Source organism: Rhipicephalus microplus, chromosome 3 (assembly GCF_043290135.1).
Source record: "Rhipicephalus microplus isolate Deutch F79 chromosome 3, USDA_Rmic, whole genome shotgun sequence".
In the NCBI taxonomy this organism is placed as follows: domain Eukaryota; kingdom Metazoa; phylum Arthropoda; class Arachnida; order Ixodida; family Ixodidae; genus Rhipicephalus; species Rhipicephalus microplus.
Genome location: NC_134702.1, coordinates 61,124,461 through 61,141,479, shown reverse-complemented (window position 1 = coordinate 61,141,479; position 17,019 = coordinate 61,124,461). Strand labels below are relative to the sequence as shown.

The 17,019-nt window shown below is 46.9% G+C and overlaps 1 protein-coding gene across 4 annotated transcripts in view; it reads left to right on the top strand.

The window, feature by feature from the left end:
• LOC119161108 (uncharacterized) overlaps positions 1–17,019 on the top strand; it is a 77,331-nt gene that overhangs the window by 26,098 nt on the left and 34,214 nt on the right. For 3 of the 4 annotated variants that reach the window (XM_075889625.1, XM_075889624.1, XM_075889627.1), the window contains exon 8: positions 16,612–16,751. The exons of the other annotated variant lie outside the window; for it this stretch is intronic. In XM_075889625.1, the coding sequence (XP_075745740.1) occupies positions 16,612–16,751 (140 nt within the window). The remainder of the gene's footprint in view (positions 1–16,611; positions 16,752–17,019) is intronic. 4 annotated transcript variants of the gene reach the window in all.

The window sequence follows — 17,019 nt, the reverse complement described above, 5'->3', positions numbered from 1 at the left end:
TAACCATTAGGCAGTGCAGAAGTTAAACGTTAATTATGTTATTAATACACAATGTATGTAATAATCACAAGATACAAAGCAAGTTATACCCATTACACAGAGCTGAAACCATGCCGAAAGGCTATAGAAATAAAATACATGATTGAAGAAAGGAACTTATGTTAGCATTGGTATCGTGAGGGAAAACATAAATGGAACAGTTGTGACAGGAATAACAAGCACTGAAAGCATACTTCAAAAATAGCTATACTACTGTGAAAAGAACATTGAAAGAGGTGTTGCTTTAACTAACGAACAGCAGATCTGGACCGCACAGATCTGGACCGCACAGTCCATACGCATGCGCCTGCATGCGCATAAACTGTTATGCGTGCCCAGTTTTTTCTATCTGGGCAATAAATTCTGATAGTGATTGGGAGTTTGTGATAGAGGCATTAAGTTGGTTCCATTCCGCTATCGCGCACGGTAAGAATGAGTACTTAAACGTGTCGTTCCTACATGCGTATTCTGACAACGTGCGTGCATGTTTATTGCAAGTTTGCCGAGCCTGTGAAAATGAAAGGTATTTGGATGAATCGATCTTGTAGTTATTTTTTACTAGCTGGAAAAGGAATTTTAAGCGAGCGTGTTTCGCTCTTGTGGACAGCGTTTGTAAACCTGACTGAGTTAAAAGATGTGTTGGGGAATCTGTGCATCTATATTTGTTGTAAATAAATCTTACAGCTTTCCTTTGTATTGCTTCTAGTTTGGTTATATTAGTCAGCGAATACGGAAACGAGACAGTGTTTGCATTTTCTAAAACCGGTCTTACGAATGATGTGTAAGCTAGCAGCTTCGTTGGCGTTGTTGAGAGCGCTAGAGTTCGTTTTAAGAAGAATAGTTTGCGTAGCGCCTTCGAAGTTATATTAGCGATGTGTTTGTCCCATTTGAGATCAGAAGTCAGTGTAACTCCTAGATTTTTATGTTCCTACACTTTATTAAGAAGTGTGTTATTAATGGTGTATGGGAAGTTGGATGGTTTTGTTTTTCTGCTTACGGTCATTATCCCCGATTTTTGTGTGTTTATTTTCATCTGCCATTTAGAGCACCAATTAGCCACGACAGCTAGAGAATCATTACGCATAATGTGATCGTTGTAATGATTAATTTCTCTATAGATCACACAGTCGTCCGCAAATAGCTTGATGTTGCAAGTGATGCTAGCAGTGATATCAATAATATAGAGCAAGAAAAGCAATGGTCCATGTACCGAGCCTTGGGGAACGCCGGATGTTACTGCTACTGTGTTAGAAGACATCTGTTCATAGAGTACAAATTGTGACCTGTTGAGTAAGAAAGCTTTTATCCAAGCGGAAAGTTCTCCTATTCCGAAAACATTTTCGACTTTAGCTATCAGTTTGCTGTGGCATACACAGTCAAAAGCCTTAGATAGGTCAAGTAGAATTAAGTCAGTTTGACCACGGTTATTAACTGTAATGGCAAGGTCGTGAACTAGTTCAGTAAGTGGAGTTACCGTCGATAAACGACTTCGAAAACAATGTTGGCTAGGGGAGAAAAAAATTATGTGCTCTAGAAATACTGTCATGTGTTTTAAGATTATGTGTTCGAGTAGTTTACATGATGTGCTGGTCAATGTATTAGGTCTGAAATTTGAAAATTGTGCGGCGTCTCCTCCTTTATGGATCGGTATCACCTTTGGGATCTTCCAATCGTTAGGTAGTTGTGAAGTCGTGAGTGATTTTCGGAAAATGAGACCAAGATATTTGCTACACCATTCTGCATATCTTTTCAGGAAACTGTTCGGTATATCGTCTGTTCCACTACTGTTTTTAGTGTCGAGCTTAAGTAGCAGGTTGAAAATACCAGCATCAGCGATGCTGGTATTTTCGTCGACTTTCGTACGATGTTGCTCTTCTATTGGCGGAATAACGTTATCATCAACGGTAAACACCGATCGAAAAAAATCGTTATATGCGTTGGCTTTAACAGTTTTTTCTTCTGGAAGGAGATGCGATGCTGCTGTTTTAGTGGCGCGAAAGTGATTCCAGAACCTGCAGGGATTATTTAGAAGGAACGTAGGTAGTGTCTCGTCAAAATAGCGTTGTTTAGCACGTTTAGATTTGTGCCTAAATTCCGCGATGGCATCCGGTAGCTTTCGAATTCTGGATTCTCCCCCGCCTTTTGTTTTTATTGCTCTACGTAACCTTTTCAAACGTCGCTTCGCCTGAATAACTTCGCGCGTGATCCATGCATTATTTTTTGGCGGGCGTTTGACTTTTGTAGGTATGTCGTACAAAAACGTACGACAGATTTGAAGTGAAGCCAAAGGGAATCGACATCTACTGATATATTCAACCCCATTTCTGAGAAATACAGGAATTCATGAGCGAGATGAGTTAGTATGCTATTGTCATCAGCGTTTTCGAAGTTTGTTACTACGGATACAGAAGAATGAGTGGTCATGGTGCCACCAAGAGGAACTACGCACACTGGTACGTCGTGGTCAGATATTACGCGGGTTACATCAATTCTTATGCGGTTTATGTCGAAATGGTCGCTGAAAAATATTAGATCAAGCATGTTCTCAGTTACTCCCTGCGAGCGAGTAAGCTGCGAAACGACCTGACATTCGAAGCTGATGACGTATAGCACATACTATCCCAGTTAATGCCTGGAAGATTAAAATCACCCATGAGTACAACACGTGAACCGTAAGCATGACGTTGCATGTAATCATGAGTTGCACTGATAGAATCGCCACCGAGTTTGGGCTTCGATAAACACAACCTAACAATATGCTGGTACCGTCACAAAGTAGTTTACAAAAAACCGCTTTAGCAGTTTGTACCTCTGGAAGGGTACAAAATGCTATACTACCCGCTGAGAAAAATTCGGAAAGTGGGAGCAGGTGGGCTGCTCCAATGAAGACTTGTTTGTTTCCTACCTAGAACATCCCTTCTAAAGTCAAATTCCACCAGACTTGCGTTCCGAAAACGCGGTGGCGCTGTCTTGGTAGGAAAACAACGCTCTGCCTACCGCAGTTTCTGCTGGGTTTTTAAAGGTGCATGTGGTGTTTTCAGTTAAGCAACAAGAAAAAAAAAATGGCATGCCGACGAGCTGCGTCGTGGTTGGATGTGAGTCGCGTCACTGAACTTAGTTTCGTTTGTTGGTGCACATAACAGCCCTCAGCGCTTACGGCTTTCACAACGCTTATGGCGTCTCACAACGTCGTTTTGTTGGCGCACATCTGAGCCCTCAGCACTTATGGCGGAAGTTACGTGTGGACGTCGCTATAATTTTACCCATTTGTCGACATTGGCCTACCTGTGTTTACAAACATGGAATGGGTCTATAACGCCTTCGGCTAATGCGGGGAAGTCCTTGTCTAAAGAATGAAAGTGAATAACAAAGATCACTAAAAAAAAGCTTGATATTGATCGTGCAGTTTACTGTCAGGCACCTGCAGCGTGGCCAAGGAGGATTAAAAAAATTGCTGGAGTGGAAATGATTGCGCAGAAGTGAAGCCGTTCCTCTGGCAAGATGGCGGCTATGGCAGCCATCTTACTATGGGCATGCTAAAGTATCATCATTCAGCGATTTAAAACGAAGCGTTTCTCTCGCATGCCCAACGAGTTTAATGTGGGATCTTTTTCGGGTCACATAGTGCTCTAAGTGCGTCTTAAAGTTACTAGTTTTTCATAGGGAGCCTCTAGATGGAGGCAAAGTTCTTTGAAGATTCAGCCATACATACTTGATTCTGTGTTATTTCATCGGGAACAACTATCCTTTAATATAGAACTAACGTAGCATATACATAACGCATCAAAGTCGCTTGATCTTTAGGTGCGCACTATCAGAAAGAGCATGTTTCCGCCATCTTGTCAGTGGCAAAAGGTGGCTTCACTTCTGCTGGCAAGGCATTATGGGAGCTTCCACTCCAGCAATTTTTCTTTCATCCTCCTTGAGCGTGGCTTTGTTGTACTGGCAGAACCACCGCATATCCGTAATTACTTTGTTCCAATGCTCAACATACATGGCTAAATAGTCAGCTAAATGGACGGCGGCCATATTAAGTCCCATTCCAATTTTCACGTAGCCGGCAAAATAGACAGCTCCGAGAAAACCGCATCGTAGACAAATACGATGCAGGCTACTTTGCTGTCTAAACAAGATGGCGGCTTAGCAAATCGCTCAAATGGGTCAAATCTCGCGGGAATGGTCGTGTGTACACAGATGCTTTTTCAGACGGTCAATGTGAGTAACGTTTATTGTTTTTGATTTCAACATGAAATAAGCCAGAAGATAGAACTGTTACGTTTGTTTATTTTAGCTTTCTCTTTTCGACTTGAGGTGGTGCATCGTCGCATAAAAGCCATCCAGAAGTGTTCCGATTCTCGGACAGTATGGGCTCGGTGCTGTCTTCTAAGCAGTCTACGTAGACTGTCTACGTGCTGTCTAAGAGTTGGAACACAGCCAATGTGTACCCTCACTTGTATTAGCGCTTCAAGAGGACACTCTCCAGGTTTGAAAATTGTGAGCTGACAAGTACAATGTGTGGATGAGGCGTCCAAGGTCACATCTGCCAAAATTTGGAATGCAACGCGGCGCGGAAACGGGTTAAATTTCAAGATGAACGCTGCTCCTTCTTCCTTTCGTGGGCGCGCGCCCAGAGAATGAGGGCATGACGTACGCGCATGAATTGCCCTACCTATATGGCAGTGCAGGGATGTTGGTCCTCTACGTAGACGACTGCACTCTGGCGTTGCCCAACAGTGGCACGTGACATGGCGAACATTATTTAACATGACTTGCGTAGTTATTGTATATTGTTACTTGAGGATATTAACAAAACTTGAGATAAATAATGAGATGCAATAAAGGAATGTGCGCGTATGTTTTTTCTACATTTTCCCGCGATTGAAATGAGCTGTGGGGCTAATGAGCCGGCGTTTGGCTGGCATTCGTGACCTCGTGTGGTGAGCGCATCGAGTAGACGACAGCCGTGGAGGCGAAAGCAGCTTTCCTACGCGTTCGCGCACTCATTGTGCTCATCTATTCTACCGCGTCTAAGCCAGCGTTTCTAAACCATCCCGCAGAAACAGGCAGTAGATTTTAAAATAACGCTGGTCAACGAAACAACGCTGCTAGCGTGTTTGGCGGTTGGGCTTGGTCAGGCAGGTCATGCGCACGTCTCCTCATGATCGGATGCTGGAGAGGGTGGGGAAGAGTTTGGCTTGCCAAGGCTACGCGGAGGAGCGGCAAGGGTTTCCAGCTCGCCTCCTCCCATCCTCGTTTCTCGCCGTTTGAAAGAAAAAGTTTTCTCAGCTCGTAATCAACCAATTGAAAAAAAAAATTGTGGCGTAATGCTCCTCATCGGACAAACAACTTCCAAGGTCCACCTAAAATTTGTGATGGGACCTGGCGAGTGGCCCTTCAACGTAATCGAAATCAATGAATACTAGAATATTTCCACGCATGCTCCTCTCTTTCCGTGTTTCCCATCGCACGTGTAGCTGGTGCCTTCCTCAAATCACGCCACAGTGCCTGATTTTATTCGAGATTATCTTGAAATCATTTCGTTGCGTTTAGGGCCCAAGCGCGAACAGCTGAGTTGATTCTATAGAACAAACGCAGCCAATAGTGATAATGCTCCAACGCTTGACGCCGCATGTATGAATTCCGACGTGCTTTGCCGGAGATCAGTACGTCGAGAGGCCGACGCTCTGATCGCCGCTATCAGTGTCTCTGTTCATGACTGTAATCTGACTTTCCTTTCACCGACAATAAATTCGGCCAAATAAACAGTTTCAGCTTGGATATGTAACGCTACGATGACTGGGAGACGTGGCCTGACTCATATGCCATGTTTATTCTATTAAGCACTTCCTCTTCTTCGTCCTCTATACAATTATACCTGCCTTCATACGTCACATGATACCCCCCCTCCCTGAAAGAAGTCACGTCAGACGAACAGAAACGAAAACTGAACATACACGGCTTATAAGTGAACACCGTCAAAAATGGGAAAATTGTTTTATGTCCCAGGAATGTTCCGTAAACACACTATAGCTTCACAAAAGAGTGCAGCAGTCCGGTAAGTGCTGGAGTTCTGGTGGGCGAAGCTGACTGTTGCGTACTGGCCAACAGAGGTACGGCTTGAAGGCAGGAAATGGTGATGACACAGCAATTCTTGCGAGGAATAAACAAGGGTGGAACGCCTTGGTACACTCATTGCTTGAGTTTCCCACACGCCGTGTTCTTTCCCGTGAATGGTACGCACGGGGCACTACCAGTTTTCGTATTCGTTGGCTAATGGGGTGATGCCTGCTTCTTTCTGAAAAACTGCGTGTGGTTTTACGCCGTTTGTGTTGTTTTGTCATCTGTTGTTTTCCGGCTGATCGCATCCCGGCCGCAGCCGGGATGCGATCATTCGGATGTTCATTCGTCTATCTTCCCATCTGCTCGTCTGTCCATCCGTCCGTCCATCCATCTAGGGAACACTCCAAGCACCACCATCTCGCATCTTTTCATCGTATTGTAATGCACTCTTCAATGAACTCTTTTAATAGGCTAACGTAGACAGGGCGAACTTGCGCCCGAGAATAACACACAGGGCGAACTTGTGCCCGAGAATAACACAGCTAGATTGTCTCGAGGATTTCCTTCTGCCTCTTCTTCTAAGTTCTTTTTTCCAACACGGTTCGCGCGCAGCTGGGTCCCGCAGGCTCGTGCGTCGCAAATTATCTAGAAGGCACAAGTATATGCTAGCGCGCGTAATTTTGAAGTCGCATTGTGTCTTTGCCCCCCTTTCCAGAGTGCATCGTCCCGATGCTTGTGTCGAACTGGTCGCATGGCAGTCATTCACAAACCATCGTCGGGGATGTCGTTAACGTCAAAGAACGTTGTATCTTCAGCGTTTCATTGCCGGTCGTGATACGGTTTCATCCTGACAACATGCACAGTTTCCGTGCGATGCCGCCGTCGGGATGAAATATCCTGTCCCTCTGGCATAACTTCGTAGTTGAGCGAGCCGACGCGGCGGAGCACTCTGTACGGACCGAAATAGCGGCGAAGCAGTTTTTCTGACAGGCCACGTATTCGTACAGGAATCCACACCCATACTCTGTCTCCTGGTGCGTACTGGACGTCTCTTCGTCGCAGATTGTATCGATGCATCTCGGTTTTCTGATGTTGGAGAATGCGATATCGTGCCAGCTGTCTGGTTTCTGCTCTTTGTATGTAGTCGTGAACGTCATAGTGATTTTCGGGCGTCTCGTCAATAGGTAACATTGCATCTAAAGGTGTCGTTACCGTCCGGCCAAAAACAAGTTGGAATGGCGTCATCCGTGTTGTCTCTTGCATCGCAGTGTTATAGGCGAATGTTGCATAGGGTAATATTTTATGCCAAGTACGGTGTTCTATATCAACGTACATTGACAACATATCAGCCAGCGTTCTGTTCAGTCGTTCCGTAAGACCATTTGCTTGAGGATGGTATGCCGTCGTTTTCCTATGACTGGTGTGCGTAATTTCATAATGCATTTCATCAGGTCGGCCGTAAATGCAGTCCCTCGGTCCGTGATCAACGCTTTTGGAGCTCCGTGCCGCAGTAGGATGTTGGAGACGAAGAATTCGGCTACTTCAACGGCTGATCCTTTAACAAGAGTCGCTGTCTCGGCATATCTGGTTAAATAGTCTGTCGCAACTATTATCCACCGTTTTCCCGATGACGACGTAGGAAATGGGCCCAGTAAGTCCATTCTCACTTGTGTGAATGGGGCTTCTGGTGGTTCTATCGGTTGAAGGAAACCTGCTGGTTTTAGCGGTGGCGTTTTACGTCTTTGGCAGTCCCGGCAGGTTTTGACATAGTGTCGCACAGAGCTAAGCAACTTCGGCCAGTAGTATTTAGTGCGGATGCGTGCTAACGTTCTGCTTACTCCTAAGTGTCCAGCTGATGGATCGTCGTGGCAAGCCTCCAAAATCTCTGGTCGCAGAGGTGAAGGAACGACAAGTCGCTGTATTTTTGTCAAAGTTCCTTTTATACAGGATGTTGTTTCGTAGGACGAACGCTGACAAGCCATGGACAAAAGGTCGTGGAACATCGACAGACTGTCCTTGTAGGTACTTGATGAAGAGGAGTATCTCAGGGTCGGATCGCTGCTGATGTGCCATCTCTGATGGTGTCACAGCTCCCAAGAAAATAAAATCTTCACCATCCTCGGTGGAAGCAGAAGCAGCAGGTTGAATCGGAGCACGTGACAAGCAGTCCGCATCACTGTGCTTGCGACCTGACTTGTACACAAGCGTGATATCATACTCCTGTAATCGCAAGCTCCATCGTGCAAGCCGTCCGCATGGGTCCTTGAGATTAGCCAGCCAGCATAGCGAATGATGGTCGCTTATAGCTCGAAAAGGCCTACCATATAAATATGGTCGAAACTTTCTGATAGCCCATACCACGGCAAGGCATTCTTTTTCGGTCGCTGAGTAGTTCACCTCAGCTTTCGAAAGAGTGTGACTGGCATACGCAATGACTCGTTCTTGTCCGTTTTGCCATTGGATGAGCACGGTCCCAAGACCTAAATTGCTTGCATCCGTGTGGATGTCGGTTTCCGCTTCCTCGTCAAAATGCGCGAGAACAGGATGGCTTTGAAGGCACTTTCGTAGTTCATTGAAGGCATCCTCTTGTTCGGCAAGCCATACGAAAGGCATTTCCTCTTTTGTCAGCCGCGTCAGTGGTTCAGCAATTCGTAGAAAATTTTTAACGAACCGTCGATAATAGGCGCAGAGACCTAAAAATCGCCTAACAGCCTTTTTGTCTGTTGGCTTCGGAAATCTTGCTACGGCCTCAGTTTTTGCAGGGTCTGGGCGGACGCCTTCTGCACTGATGACATGGCCGAGAAAAAGGAGCTCACGGAAGCCGAAATGACATTTCTGCGGTTTTATCGTCAAGTCCGCTGATTTGATCGCAGTGAGCACAGCCCCGAGCCTTTCCAAATGTTGCTCGAAGGTAGCAGAGACGACTACAACATCGTCGAGATAAACCAGGCATGAGTGCCATTTAAGACCACAAAGCACTGTGTCCATCATCCGTTGGAATGTGGCGGGTGCTGAACAAAGGCCAAAAGGGAATACCTTGAACTCGTATAAACCGTCCGGTGTCACAAACGCTGTCTTTTCGCGATCTCTTTCGTCAACTTCTATCGGCCAATACCCACTTTTAAGACCCAATGAGGAAAAAGTACCTGGCATTTCGCAGCCTATCCAGAGTGTCATCAATTCTTGGCAGAGGATAAACATCCCGTTTGGTGACGGCATTCAGCTTCCGATAATCAACGCAGAAACGTAAGGTTTGGTCTTTTTTCTTCACAAGAACAACAGGTGGCGCCCATGGACTTGATGAAGGCTGGACTACATCGTCTTTGAGCATTTCTTTAACCTGATTACCAATAGCTTATCTTTCTCTTGGTGACACTCGGTAGGGATGCTGGTGTATTGGCCTCACTGACTCGTCGACAATGACGCATTGTTTGGCGATAGGAGTGCGTCGAACCTTAGACGACAACGAGAAACATTCGGCGAATTCCCTTAAAAGACCCTCTATTTGCTCTTTTCGCTTGGTAGTAGGCCTGGCTTGATGTCGATAACTGCAAGGACAGACTCCACGTCTTCAAAATCAGACTCATTGGTTTCGAAAGTGCGCAGCTCCGTAACCTGGACGAAATCATTCAGACTGGCGATGACGGTTCCTTTTGAAACGTGCTGTACCTCATTTCCAAAGTTTGTGAGTAGAACATTTGCACATCCGTCACGTAACTTAACAAGGCCTCGTGCCATGCAGATCCCTTTTTGGAGTAGTAAGGCAGTGTTGTTGTCCGCAAATCCTTCGAATTCACTGAATGCTTTGTTGGTTACTGCGACAGATATGCTCGATCTTGGCAGCACCATGACGCCATCATCTGCAATACAAAGGTCATATACGTTTTCTTCCGTTTCAAAGGTAGTAATCGCGTGACTAGTCGAGAATGAGACGGAAGATTCTCGGAAGGTAATTACGGCGCCATTAGCTCGTAAGAAATCCATGCCGATAATCAAGTCTCTTGAGCATTCCGGCAGCACAATAAAACTGGCGACGTACGTGAGACCCCGTATTCCGATTCTTGCTGTGCATATTCCAGTAGGGTCGATGAGGTGCCCTCCTGCTGTGCGAACTTGTGGTCCCTTCCAAGGAGTCGCCACTTTCTTTAGTATTTCAGAAAGTCCGCAACTCATCACTGAATAATCTGTGCCGGTATCTACCAGTCGGATGACTTCGTAGCCGTCAACGAACACACGTAAATCGGAAGCAACGTCACTATCGAAGCACCGGTTTCTGAATCAGTCGTCGTTCAGAGTCAGCAATGGAGGTTTTTCTGCATTAGCGTCGACAGCGGCCTTGCCTCCACAGGTCGCTGACTCTAGTTTTCCCGACACGGGCTTGGGGAACGAGACCTTGGGGAGCTTGCTGAAGGTCGAGGGCTAGGCGATGTATACCTCCCTGTTGTCGTTGCACGAGGTTGGTGTCGTTGGAAGCCACTTGAGGTTTGACGACCTGACAGGTATTCTTCAATTTCGAAGGGACGTTCACCAATTCGTGGTCGGGGTGCATTAACAGGAAAACCACGTAGTCCTGCCTGGCGGTAGTGGCACGTTCGGTAGAGATGACCAGGCTCCCCACAGTGGTAACACAGCGGTATTCTGTCGGGAGTGCGCCAGACATCGCTCTTCCTTAGTCTCCTCTCTGGCGTTGGCTGCAGGGTGCTCGGCGGCATCGGGTACTGCATAGGTGTAGCCGCCGTGACGTCCGCACGTCCTGGGGGTCCTCGCAGTAGCACATCAGCATACGTCATTCTCGTCTTCTGTTGTAGTGGCGGCCCTGGCTGTGCGTTGCTCGAAGGTTCGCGTACCGCCTGCCTGACCTCCTCACGGATCACATCAGCCAGAGACGAAAGCATTAGAACGTTCTGGTCACGACGCTGCTTCTGCAGCTCTTCTCGCACAACAGACCGCACCAGCTCGCGTAGTGCTTCCATGCCATTACCGAAGACTGGTGGCAACATGTCCAAGGAAGTGACGATCGCATCCCGGTTGTATAACCTTGCTCGCTGTTGTAGCTTCCTTTCCATTGTAGCCGCCTCGGAACGAAACTCGGCGACGGTGCGCGGCGGGCTTCGAATTAGTTCGGCAAAGAGTTCTTGCTTCACGCCTCGCATTAGATGGCGCAGCTTTCTGTCTTCACTCATATTTGAATCCACTCGGCGGAATAAGCGAGACATGTCTTCCAGATACATGGCGACAGTTTCGTTATTTCGCTGATTTCTTGTCTGGAGCGCAGCTTTAGCTCTCTCTTCGCGGTCTGTGTTCGGGAAAGCAGCGAGCAGCTCCCGTCGAAAATCATTCCATGACCGGAAGGTAGCTTCGTGGTTTTCATACCACGTACGTGCGCTATCTTCCAGTGCGAAGTAAACACTTCCAAGTTTGCGCTCTTCCCCACATCCGTTAGCCTTTGCGACGCGTTCAAAGTGCTCAAGCCAGTCCTCCGCGTCCTCGTAGCTTTCGTCATGGAAATGCTTTGGTAGCATTGGCTGGTTTACTACGATGTTGGCTGGAGTGACCTGAGCAGACATGTCGGTTGCGTACCCGTTCACAGCCGTTGATGTTCCAAGCGAAGTCGATAAAGGTGAAAATTATGGACCCTCACCACCTAGGCGTTGACTGCAGCGCTGATGAACAGGCGTCAGCTCGTTGGGTCGAAATCGCTGTGGTTCTGGACTGTGCTCCGTCACTCGAGAGGGGCTTGGTATCACACCCAGCACTTCCACCAGATTTGTAACGCACTCTTCAATGAACTCTTTTAATAGGCTAACGTAGACAGGGCGAACTTGTGCCCGAGAATAATAACACAGCTAGATTGTCTCGAGGATTTCCTTCTGCCTCTTCTCCTACGTTCTTCTTTTTTCCAACACGGTTCGCGTGCAGCTGGGTCCCGCAGGCTCGTGCGTCGCAAATTATCTAGAAGGCACAAGTATTTGCTAGCGCGCGTAATTTTGAAGTCACGTTGTGTCAGTACATTCATCATATAGAATTACCGCCATCCAGTGGACATACCAAGGAATAAATAAGAGGAGGCTACCCACTACTACGATGACTAGTACTACTACTACTATTACTACTACTACTACTACTACTACTACTACTACTACTACTATACTACTGCTGCTGCTGCTGCTGCTGCTGCTACATACATCGTGGATGCACGACGCACTGCTTAATGAGCTTCGCTCCTAAAAATGTGGACGAGTACCATACACACTCTACTATGAGAGAGCAACGTGTCCTCTAGAGGGGAGGGGGGGTAGAAAAAATTGTGAGGGCTTCAGAGCCCCGTTTGCACTCTACTGTGTGAGTGTTTTTAGGACAAACGTTCGACAATTCAGAGTACGATATACTTTAGTATGGGAGAGCTCAAAGCCGTCCCAGTATATGTTTAGAAAAAAATATATATAAAAAAGTCATCGCAGTTATACCCTACCATGGGAGAGCTACGTGTGGCTGTCGGGTAGCATTGTCATATTGGTATAGAGCATGACCACTTAGCGACTTATACAAATCTTATATACGCTGACCGACAAAATACTACAAGTGAACGCATCTGTGTATTGCACAATAAGAAGACGTAAGTCACGTATGAAACATCAGCACATCCTTTTGACTCATACGTATCTATAAATCTTACCAATCTCTTAATAAAATGTGGATGACACACTGTTGATTCCTCGATTTGTGTTGATTTTGCATGTGGCGAATTGACGTGCTTGATAGCGTACGTGTCCAGTCTCAGCTGTTTAAACGAAATTGGTTGTTCCCGTGGAGTGTGTCGCAAGATGTGAAGAAACATCACATACACTTTAGCGTATGCATTACATGAATTAATAGCTAAGCTTTGAAAGCCCGCATTGTCCTCCGGGTGTCCATAAAAAAGGAATATACAAGTGTATGTATATGTTTATCTCTATCAAACCAGAAGAAAGAGACAGCCAGTTAAAGTGGATTACTCGCGTTCCGCCACGAAGAATTTAGATCCATCACATGCCGCACTGCCATCAGCAGGCGTCAGTGTCGGTGGCGCCCCCGTTATTTTTTTTCTGTCCCCGAGGAATCACTTATCACATAAGTAAAATAAGCAAAAAAGGTGGCATGAAGCGAAAAATGGCAGCATATTCACGAAGTGAATGGTGGAGAGTGGGACGAAGCATCCGTCCGTCCATTCGTTCTTGCTTCCGCCCGTCCATGCGTGCGTCTGTGTGACCGCCCGTGCGTCCATCCGCACGTCCGTGCGTGCGTCTGTTCGTGCGTCCGCACGTCCACCTGTGCGTCCGTCCCTGCGTTCGTCCATGCATCCGCTCCTGCATCCGTCCATGCGTCCACCCGTCTGAGCAGCCATCCGTGCGTCCGTCCATGCATCTGGCTGTGTGTCCGTTCGTCCATCTATTCAATACTCCAAGTACCACCTTCTCCCATCTATTCATCATATATTCCGCATATAGAAGCACCGTCATCCAGCGGATATTCCAAGGAGTGAACGAGAGGAGGCACACGCCCACTTTCTTACTGGTTGCGCTTCGTGTCTACTTCCCACCTTTAACCACCTCGAGTTCATAGTATACACTAGTTCACTGTATTCGTGGCACTGCGGCCCAACGCTCGCTGAACCTTTCTAAAACCAAGGAGGTTACGCCCAGCGAGTTTAACGCAGCAACCCTTTCCTGTCAGATAGTGCTCAATGTACGTGCCAATGGCTGCCAAGGGGGCATGAGAGACAGAATTCGGCTTTTAGTTAACGCGCACGCTGCGAATTTTGTATTGTTCAACAACGCACAGAAGAAATCTCTCACCGGCACCACCTTGGAGGTCAAAATGTAAGACTGTTTACACCCTACACCACGACTTCGAGGGACGAACGGGTGCCGCTATAAGGAGCTTCGCCCCTAAAACCTTATGCTGCGGCGTTTATCAACCGCGTCCACCGATGGATGGAGTCCACGCAGCCGCCACGCCGAGTATGTTCGCCTCGCGAGCCGAGAATGAGAGACGAAAGGCCCGCGCTTCTACCGAGGTGCTACAGTCAGCGTTGCAGGTTTGTTCTGGCGCTAGAGTTCGGACATTCTTGAATAGGTCTGTGACCGGCCGTGGCTCGACTCTGCTTTGTCTACGCCAAGGATATATATCGAAGGCTACCTTAAGCCCTTAAGATCAACTAGCATCGCTGCCGGCTCGGATATTGTAAGGTTCTCGTTATTTCTTTCTTTTTTTAAGCAAGAGCTCTACCAAGCAATGCCTCCCAAAGTTGTTCATCGTGTCGCAATCCCCTCAAGTCGTGGAACGCAAATTTCACAGGCATGGGGTCATGCTACGTGATCCCCTCCGGCGAGACGTCGCAGCTGTGCTCGCTTGGAACCTTTCTGCTGTGGTAGCATGTGAGCAGGCGAGAATTTAAAGTTCGCTTCGCATGAGCGCTTGGTGGATCAGTTTTGCCTTGGATGGGCTATTAGCCGAGTCGTTCGTGTGTGCGTTTAATGCGAGCGACAGCATGGGTCAAATCGTGAAGCTGATATAGCTAACAGCCAGCTGCGAAATCAGCGGTGAGGTGGCACAGTCCACCGAAAAGCAGCAATCCGTTGCACGAGCCGAGTGAGCCGCGCCTTGGCGATGCCGCTGGATGATGGATTATCTTCTTCAGAGAGAGATGAAGTCAGAACGTCCCATTGGCTTCCTCGCATGTAAGGTTGTGTAGCTGCGAATGGCAATTATTTTTAGATGGTGCACAGACAAGGGGGGTATAGTGTATGACGAAATCGTCGTCTGTTGACGTATATTTTTGATTGCCACCCATATGCGTTACGTATGTGTGTACGTGTGGGTGGTTTTGGTAAAACGTGATAGTCTTCTTACGACGTCTTCTATGCCTATACGCAGTCTCCAGTTCTTCAGTCACATCGCATTCCGTTCACTTAGCACTAGAAAAATGGCTACTCCATTGCACTAAAAATGGTGTTAATTGTGTAAAACTACACCAGAATGTTTATAGGGTCTCCAGGTTACAGCTTTCTTTTTGTCTCCATGCCATTTCGTCACTAAGATCTCCAATGCACTCATACGCTGCATTATTTCACAATGAATGTTCATAATAACATTCGCTAGCACCCTATTGCACAAATGAGACGGCGGTCTCCCATGCGTAGTGTTGAAGCCTCCTAACAGGTTTCGTGTCTTGCCAATGCGGTATTCCCTGTAGTGAAGCCACACGGAGGATAGAAAAATAAAGGAAGTGAAAGAGGTTGCACAGGGTAGGAGAAGTAAATGTGTTGACTACAAAATACTATAGCAACGTGCATCCAGAGTCAGCTTTGCTGTAGGCTATCAAGCCTACTGGGACCACTATAGCGATGTTGTTATAGCTTATTCGAATTCTAGTAGTTTTTCACGATCGATAACTCGAGATAACTTCGCCGCTCAATGTCCTCTTGATGCTGGCACACGAGATCGACTTCGCCTTTACGATGACGTGGTGTGAGTAATGTCGGCAAGCAAGCGAAAAGTGAAGAGGTATTGTTAGTGAGACAAGTTACTGGAATGACTTGGGAAACGCGTGATGCAAGGTGCGATTTAAAAGTTTGCCTCAGAGTTTGGAATTCTTTGACAAATTTTTGTAAACTTTCTTCAAACAGCTTAGCACTGATTGAGAAAGAATACTTTTGGTTCTGTGCGGGCCTATAATGCTCGATCATGTCACCGAAGACAGTGTTGAGATCGATGTTCGTGGAATTCCCCGCAGAAAGGACGACCAAAAGGCTAGACGTTATAACACTTAAAACAATGCATTATGACTCGTAGAAAACATGGCTATAGAGTTTCGCAAGAGTTGCATTTTACTCGCATAAGCAGCCTGGTGGAACTCATCGAACAGAAAGTTCGCTGCGGAGGAAGACGCAACAGAAACGCCTGTGAAACGCGTGTTATACTGTGTACACAAACGGTCAGATAGGGGCGCTTAACGTAAAAATAGCATATAACAATGACGTTTGAGTTAAAATATGCCTGCGTTTCAGAGTATTCAATTAAATGGCCTTTCGCGCGCAGCAGTCAACCGAAAAGTTGCAGCTATATAGGCGATTTGTCGTGCCTGTTTTCGTTTTGACCTGAAATTTCGAGCTGTTTCGATTTCGATAATCACCACCGCACCCACGTCATAAACCTTTTTCTTTGAAGCGAGTGAGGCCGCATGAAAAAGATCCCGACATTAGATGCTGCTAATACGCGCAGGCACGCACGCAGAAACATACACACAGATAAGCGACACGAACAAAGCGTGCGGCTGCGTCGTCGACCTTTTTCCATTGAAACCGCAGTGCCCCGAATCGGAATTTCGGCACACGCCCGCAGGGAAGATGTCGAGGACTAAGAACGAAAAAGTACGTAATCTCCATACGTGTGATTGCGAAACCCGCACGCGTCACTCATGCATGTCTACACATTAGTATAATAAATATAATCATAATTGTTTCGTTTCAGTCTAGCGGCCGCAGCACGTCTCCTCTTCCCGGAACACCTGCGACAAGTGAAGAGGAATCGGTGGAATGCGACGGCTGTTTGGCCGATGCCCAACGCGAGGAAGTGATCACTGTAGAGCAGTGTGGACACTCGATCTGCAGGTGAGACGCGCCCTTGTGGAACGTGTGCTTGCTACGTGTGGAGCGTTTTGCTGTGTCGCGTTACGCTATAGAAAATACGCCGTCGTTGTCCCTTGGAGAAACACACTCTCGCCCAAAAGCACTCTCGCCCAAAAAGTCTTCTTCTTCCTGCTCTTTGGAGCGCCTTGGTGACGATCACTTATCTTGATCAGTAAAATACAATTAGTGCGCTTGGTGAAATGCAGGCAAAGCCACGTATAAAGACAGAAAACAAATGGAAGCATGCATG